The following is an 8,498-nucleotide window of genomic DNA, read 5'->3' on the forward strand; positions in this document are numbered from 1 at the left end:
GTTTAATACTATTTAGGGTATCGCACGGTCGGTTCAATAATCCAGTCTTTCTATTAAAAGATTCAAGATATTATGTAAAACACATACTTTGGTGAAAAAAAAAACCCACCATTTCCTCATAACTTAAGTAATGAGTCGAAATAAAAGTTGCGTAATTTCATGTAATATTCATGTTATTTGTAGATCATATTTGCAATATAAAAGATTTCTCTCTCTATTTCACTTTCACCAAAAAAAAAAAAAACAAAAAAAAACGGCAAAATTGGTATCAATCGTAATTGAAGTCCAAAACCTCCTATAATGAGTCAATATCATTGAGGACTACAGCAATGGTTTAGTAATTTGTTGATATTATTTTGCTGACTATTTCTGCTATTTGGAGTTTCCGTCTTATGGTTTATGCAAACGAAATCGTACAAAAATGGATAAATTTCCACAATGAGACAATTGATTACATTTGTAAAAGAGAGCACAGATACCAAATTGATGGTCTAATTCATAAGATGAAAATAAACTGACAACGCCATGGCAAAAAGACAGAGCAAAAGACAAACAACAATACACACAAAAAAACAACCATGGAAAACTAAGCTGAGCAACACGAACCCCTCCATGAATCTTATTTTACTGATTGATTTTGTTATTATTAGTGAGGGCTCATTAGTCTCTCACTAACGACTATATAGTTTTCGCAAAAGTCAAGTCAAAACAAAGAATTGTGTAATATCTAGGTGTTTACTAAGTTGATTCGAAGATTTGCATATTAGTATACAAATCCTTGGTTCCTTAGCTCCCTTGCTACTTTATATACTACAGCAAAGCAATGCAATTCAAAATTTGCTTACATAATATTAAAACAAGAGTAGACATAATACAATATCTTGTCTGCTGCAATATTGTTATATTTTTTAAAGATAAATGAACATTGTTTGCACCTGTCCTAAGTCAGGAATCTGTTATTCAGTGGTTGCCGTCTGTTTATGTGGTTCATAAGTGTTTCTCTTTTTTCGTATTCATATAGATTATAGACCGTCGGTTTTCCCGTTTGAATGGTTTTACATTAGTAATTTTTGGGGCCCTTTATAGCTTGCTGTTCGGTGTGAGCAAAAGCTCCGTGTTGAAGGCCGTACCTTGACCTATAATGATTTACTTTTATAAATTGTTACTTGGATGGAGAGTGGTGTGAGGCAGAAACGACAATTTTTTTTGCTGTGTCCAGTAGCATAGTATATTCTTAAAATATTTTCTCGCAGAATGGCTGGACATCGGTGGACATGCAACATTGCAAAACCACACGTTTACAAATAAAAATCAACACTCAGACTATAGTCTAAAGTAGGACAATAAATGAACAAAAGACAAACACGGGACACAGAAGTACAAACAATAGACCCTCAACTCTGAAAACTAAAAGTAAAATAGAAACATGGATAACGAAAAACATGCCGGGGCGACATTATTGAGTGAAGAGAACTTGCTTCCTGCAAGACACTTTCCGTGAAAACAATTTGATATAAAGACAATCTTTTGCTTCAGTTTTTTTTTTTTAAATTTCCAACATTTGCCTCAATGTAGTTACGGCCCTGGTCTCATTGGCACTTATACCACATCTTCCTATATTATCTATAATCAATCTGATACAATTACTTTCCGAATGACAAACATCATCCAAGACCTAAAGTGACAACAGACTTCGAAAATGTGGTAAAAAAAGGACACATGTCAAACAGATAACCCACGAGCAGGCAATCAATATTACAGGTTAGTGCTTTATGTCAATCTTTATAGTATGTTCTACTGTTTTTCTGTTACATCACTATAGCCAAGGTAAGGGCCATTAACCAATCCGCAATTTGAATGTGCCTACCTCAAGTTAGGAGCCTGTAATTCAGTCGTTGTTGTTTGTTGCTGTATATATTACTAGTATTTTTTCACATCAATCAGAAAGTGTCTCACTGGCGATCATTCTACACCTTTATATTTATATATAATTTAGGAACTGAGGATGATGATAAATTGGTATTTAATGTCCAGTGGCAAATATAACATGCATTTCATCAGATGGTATATTTTTATAGAGTTTTTCTACAGTTACTCTCCAAAAGAAGCATAGTTCCTATAGAGATTAGTGTATCATGTACTAAATCCTTTTTATGCAACAAATTGGGGTACAATGGAGGGGGGGGGGCAACATTGCAAAGAGATGTCTCATCTCAAAGGGCTTGTGACCTTGCACATACTAGTAGGTTTATTGTTACATCTGTCAAATTTGCTTAAATGTGACCTGGTTAATTATTAAATGAATTTTTATGTAACATAATAACCTAAAGATTGGTACCAAATTTTGAAGACACAACATTGTATTAAGTTTTGTAAACGACATATATGTTGAGGGACAGAATATTTACAGGTGTGTTTTGCTGGTCAAAGATCAATAACTCATACATGAGTAGCCATTAGGAAAATTAATGTTGTTGTTGTTGTGCTCTTTGTTATATAAAGACCTTATAAGTAACCAATAGAAAATATTGAAACAAAAACAAGACCAAAATGATCCAAACATCCTTAATAACTCATCAGGCAAACATATAGACAGTTAAATATTTATTTGTACCTTTTTGCTAGCAAAAAATAATTCAAAAACATTTTTCTTCCTTTAAAGTAGAAAACAATTCCAGAACATTCAAACTTACTTAAGGGCCATACATTATGTTTTCCTCAGTACCAATATTAAATTATAATAAATAATGTAGTTATTTATGGATATCATCAGGATAATGTATATTTTTGGCAAAATCTTAGCAGTCCCATCGAAATGTAATTAGTTTTTCACATGTCACTTTCAAACCAAATGGTATTAAAATTGTTGATGTTATTTATATTTATGTGGTTAACCAAAACTCAACAAACACTATACTAGTGATACACACAGATTGAGAGATTTAAAAAGATAATTCTACTGTAAATTCAGAAATTATTCCTAACTGCGGCACTGTTATTAATATTGCAATAATTTAAACATGCATTCTGAAATTTTTTATATAAATCAAACTGGATTTTTCTCAATATCCCAAAAAATTAAAACCGCATTTTAGTCTAAAATCATTCAATGACAAAATTGCAATAATAAATGCACACAATAATTTCAGAATTTACAGTATGAATTGCAATGTGATCATGTGCAAAATCTCGAGTTTTAAGAAGGATTAATCATCAATTTGCATTCAAATTCTGTGTTTAATCAAACGTAATTTTTTGCTGCAAAATATATAATATTGATCTAAGAAATAACAACTTCTGAAACAAACAATATTAAATTAAAATCTGTTTGTATTTTGTACAAGTTTTTTATCCATAATTTCAGGTGACGAGTCCCTTATGCTATGGACCTAATTCCAGTGATTACCATTTCGAATTCACAATTTTCTTTTCTGTTATCTTATATGTTAATTAATGTAGCACTGTAGTTCTAAATGTATATACATGTATTAGGACGGGAGGGATAAATTTATCATTGCTAGGAGTATATCATCTCCAGTAATCCTGTAGAACCCATATATGCCTGTCAGTCCACATTTAAAAAAGAATGTGATTAACACAAGTCTTAACTTCTTTTTTCCACAAACATACACATGAATGAATGTACACATTGACTTTTCAATAAATATATCTACCATCAAGTCATTTTTTTTTTGTAATTTCAGAATTATAGATAAAGGGACACAACTGCTTTTTATTTTGGTAAATTCTGTCAAGGATGTGGGAACACATTGCAAATTAAGAATCTAGTGCAAAGGAATTAATTTTATACAATTAAGTTATATTAAGGTGAAAATAGCCAAGCGCTTTAAAAAAATATCTTAAAGGGTGATATAATCAGAAGCAAAAAAGAAAATTAAACACCAGGAACAGGTTTCTCCCTAGAAATCTTTATACTTGAAATCAGCAAAAATGAAACACTAAACAGTATATAAACAATATCAATTAACAATTTACTTATACAAAATCCCTGTCATCTTGATAAGACATCAAGGTTTCCTTACTGGTTTTCTTTACAATATTATATCCATATTATGGCCACATGTGACAAATCAATACACAAAACATGGTAATAATGACAATGTTTATTCATACATATAAAAACACATTAAATCTGAATTATAAGTAAATTTTAAATGTATTACAAAAACCCTTAACATATAACATAAGGCAGTCCAATTTAACCATTGCAAAGTATCAACTTATTAGAAACACAGTTTATGTAATACTTTTATTTACAGTCTATATACATGTATATATATATATATAGCTGTTTTTGGAGATAAAGAAAGTATTGAAATACATGAATTTACTAATACACCAATTAAAAATTCTGTACAAAATTACATATTCATAGTGATCAGATCTTATTATTTAGACATTACTTTAAAAAAATATCATTTCTAAGCTATCAGCTCTAAACTATGCCATCTAGTGAGAGGGATAGCTTTAAAATTATATAGTCCAAAAGACAGAAATGCCCCCCTTAAAAAGATTAAGCAATATAATGAATGTATGAATTATTAACAAAACCTTATTCCTTTCAATTTCAAACCCTTAATCTCAAAAATATGATGTAGATGACCTTTTTCTGTGCATGTTCGGTTTTATAATTAAACAGTACACACAACTGTCAAGATGACACAGTGACTGATGTAGAATCAAGTCAAACCGTTCTTGATTCATGTCTACTGATATATCTTATCAAATCATGTTGTATGTACTTAAAATTTATAGAGAGGATATAAAGTAACATACAAAATGACACGATCGTAGTTATATGACAAAATGATAAAATGCAAATGATTAATAAAAAAAAAATATCATCAGTTGTTTACATTGACTTGTGTCTATTGTTTTACTTTCCTCCTGTAGCACCTTGTTCACCACCACCTTGAGCACCACCAGCTTTCTTTTCCTGTTTTAGTCTCATTATCTCTGCATCCCTGAAAAAAAAAAACAGAAAAGTTTATTAATCAAAGCTTGTAACCACAGCACTATTAGATTGCTATTTTTTGGTAATTTTAACATTAAATTAGACATTGAATTGTATTCAGCAAATAATACAAATTGACATTGAAAATACCAAATTTTGAATTGAATTTATTTGCATTTGTTTTTAATTGTTCATTTTAGTAAAATTATTTTTTTAAACATATACCATGTATATCATGCATGAAAAACTCTTGTACATTGTAGTTATTAAAAGAAGTTTTCTCAACTAGTAAGTAGATTTAAATTGTTTATCATCAAGAAATTAATTCATTTTGAATTTACAATTTATTTAGAACATTTTGTACTGCGCTTAAAGGATCTATTAACTTGAAAACATGGTGTAAGCAGTACACACTGGTATTAAAGTGATAATCGTAACTGGAATTACGACTATCCCAATATGGCGAACGCAGATATAGGTAAAGTCTATACAGTCATTTTTCTCAAATGTGGCATGTTTTTGCCAATAATTATTCAGCTGCAAGGTTCTTCTGTACTATTACATCATATTTGAATCATAACGGTGCCCTGGAACTGTCTAAGCACTTTGAAAATTGCAATTGAAAAAACAAGGATGATAATCCTAACTCTTAAGGTATTTTTCTTGTTTGATAATTGTAATTTCTTTATTGGATAACAGTAGCTGAAAAATAATAAATATGTCTTTCAGCATTTCAATAGTATCTTGTGTGTTAAAATGCAAATGTCCAGTTAAACAATGACATTAACGCAAAAAAAAAATACAACAGTTTCCATCAATAACTTTATTACTGCATTATGTCATCATAATGTCAACATATGCTATCAGATATATGTTTTTAGCAAAATGTTTAGTGTCAATATCAATAAAACAACATCCAGTTACGATTATCTTCTCATTTTTTAATACCATAATAACGATTATCTTTTTTCCGAGTTATGATTATCATCCCTATTTTTTCAACGGCAATTATCAAAGTGCTTAGACAATTTCAGTGCACCGTTACGATTCAAATATGTTGTAATGGTATAGATAATCCTTGCAGCTGAGTAACTAATGACAAAAACATGCTACATTTGAGAACCAGATGCTCTGCAGGGCGCAGCTCTATACAACCACAGAGTTCGAACCCTGAACATTTGGGCAAGTATGGACACAACATTCAAGCTTGATACAGCTCTGAATTTGGATTGTACATGTGATTAAATAGTTGACACAACACAGGTTTCTGACACATACTGAATGTGGTCTAAGAACTTAAACTTAAAAACTTTAAATTTTACATTGGACATTACCTATTTTGGTCCAATATCCAAAATCTAAATACATGATTAATTTCAGCATATCAAAGAATCCCAAGAATTCAATTTTTGATCAAATCAAATAAAGTTCAATTTTGGACCCTCTAGACCTGAATGTGGACCAATCTGATAACCGGGCCCAAACATCAAAAATCTAAATACATGGTTAGATTAAGCATATATCAACGAACCCCATATATACAATTTTTGTTGAAATCAAACATGGTTAGATTAAGCATATATCAACGAACCCCATATATACAATTTTTGTTGAAATCAAACAAAGTTTAATTTTGGACCGCAATTTGGACCAACTTGAAAACTGGGCCCATAAATAATCAAAAATCTAAATACATGGTTAGATTAAGCATATATCAAAGAACCCCATATATACAATTTTTGTTGATATCAAACAAAGTTTAATTTTGGACAACGATTTGAACCAACTTGAAAACTGGGCCAATAATCAAAAGTCTGAGTACATGTTTAGATTCAGCATATCAAAGAACCCCAAGCATTCAATATTTGTTAAAATCAAACTTAGTTTCATTTTGGACCCTTTGGACCTTAATGTAGACCAATTTCAAAATGGGACCAAAAATTAAGAATCTACATACACAGTTAGTTTTGGCATATCAAAGAACCCCAATTATTCAATTTTCGATGAATTTAAACGAAGTCTAATTTTGGACTAAAACTCTAAAATGTCGGGACCAAAACTTCCAAAATCCATCCCAACCTTCCTTTTATGGTCATAAACCTTGTGTTTAAATTTCATAGATTTCTATTCACTTATACTAAAGTTATAGTGCGAAAACCAAAAGTCTTTGGAAGCTGCCAACAACACCAACGTGATACCAATATACGACCAAAATATTTTCATTTTTGCGGTCGTATAAAAATAACTGTAAAGATTTTACCTATATCTGCAGTCGCCATATTGGGATAGTGGTAATTCCAGTTACAATTATCAGATTAATACCAGTGAGTACATATATACACATACATGACATATGTATATATGCATTGGTGAAAAAACCCAACGCATTTCAACAAAGGGACTAAAATGTCATATTGATACAAGGATAAACTCAAGTGCTCAGAAGGAAATTAGTTTTGATATTACATAAAGCAATGATAAACACCAGAGTAGTTGATAGGTTTTGCACTTTCCATATCTATTAAAATTCTTGTACAATTAATTGCACCTTTCAACAGTCGAAGCAGACCTCAGGACCTGCAATTACATTGATTAAATGTAATTTTCTTTTACAAATTTACTTTAAAGTGATTTTCTTTCATATTTTTAAGATGAAATGTTAGTTTTATATTTGATACATCGTAACATGTATATTGTACTTGTAAATTCTTTGATTATCCTACCTATGGCGGCGTTCCTCTAAAGTTAATCCTTTGTTGGCACCCTTTTCTGAACTCTTCTTTTGTTTTTGCAGATCTTGTTGTTTCTTTGCAGCTTTTGCACGTGCAAGATCTCTCTGATTTCCTCCTAAAAATCATTAATACAATATGTTAGCTAGATTATAATATATGTTGATAACCATGACAAAATCATTCTGAAAATATTAAAAGAACGACCAAAAAAAATGTAATCTCACTACGAAATTAGATAAAAAAAAACGAAGTCCCCAATTACAGTAGAAAAATTAATACAAAAATTGTTCTGGAATTTTCTTTGTACTAATGAACTCATAATCTTTCAAACTTTTTTTTGTCGTGTTTCATTTTTTATACATGTACATGCTAGTCCAAATAATATGTGACGTCTTTCAAGGTAATTTTTTTTTCTGTGAAAGGCGCATTCCTACCTTTAAATAAATAAATATGAAAATAGACTTGCAAAACATCATTATCAATAATTATTTTGACTACTATGTAATATAATAACCCAGCCATAATAGTCTTTTTATAAGAAATTCTTATAAAAAGACTTATAGGAGGCTATATTAACTTTCATTTGTTATGATGACGTTTACACTGACAGTTAGATCAAACGACAAATTAGAACAGCAAAAATAGTATTTACTTACTGGTCATGTTTAAAACTTCACTTTTATGGCTAAAATAATATACTTTTATCAGTCAAAAGACTGCAAACGCAAAATTGCACCCTTTCCCTAAAAATTCCACTTTAGGCCAGTTTTATTTATAGTATTTGAATAAAG

The 8,498-nt window shown here is 30.3% G+C and overlaps 1 protein-coding gene across 1 annotated transcript; it reads right to left on the reverse strand.

Moving 5' to 3' along the window:
* Positions 1-4,109: 4,109 nt before the first annotated feature.
* Positions 4,110-8,498, reverse strand: LOC143072572 (putative SERF-like protein). Its single transcript, XM_076247581.1, has 3 exons — positions 8,364-8,498; positions 7,699-7,822; positions 4,110-4,985 (listed from the first exon to the last, which is right to left on the reverse strand). The coding sequence occupies exons 1-3, from the start codon at positions 8,368-8,370 to the stop codon at positions 4,898-4,900; spliced, it is 219 nt and encodes a 72-aa protein (XP_076103696.1). The 5' UTR covers positions 8,371-8,498; the 3' UTR covers positions 4,110-4,897.

Source organism: Mytilus galloprovincialis, chromosome 4 (genome assembly GCF_965363235.1).
Source record: "Mytilus galloprovincialis chromosome 4, xbMytGall1.hap1.1, whole genome shotgun sequence".
NCBI lineage: Eukaryota > Metazoa > Mollusca > Bivalvia > Mytilida > Mytilidae > Mytilus > Mytilus galloprovincialis.

Coding starts and splice junctions, on each gene's coding strand:
- LOC143072572 (XM_076247581.1), bottom strand. Junction 4,986..7,698: donor TTAGAGGAACGCCGCCATAG/GTAGGATAATCA, acceptor TTTTTTTTTCAG/GGATGCAGAGATAATGAGAC.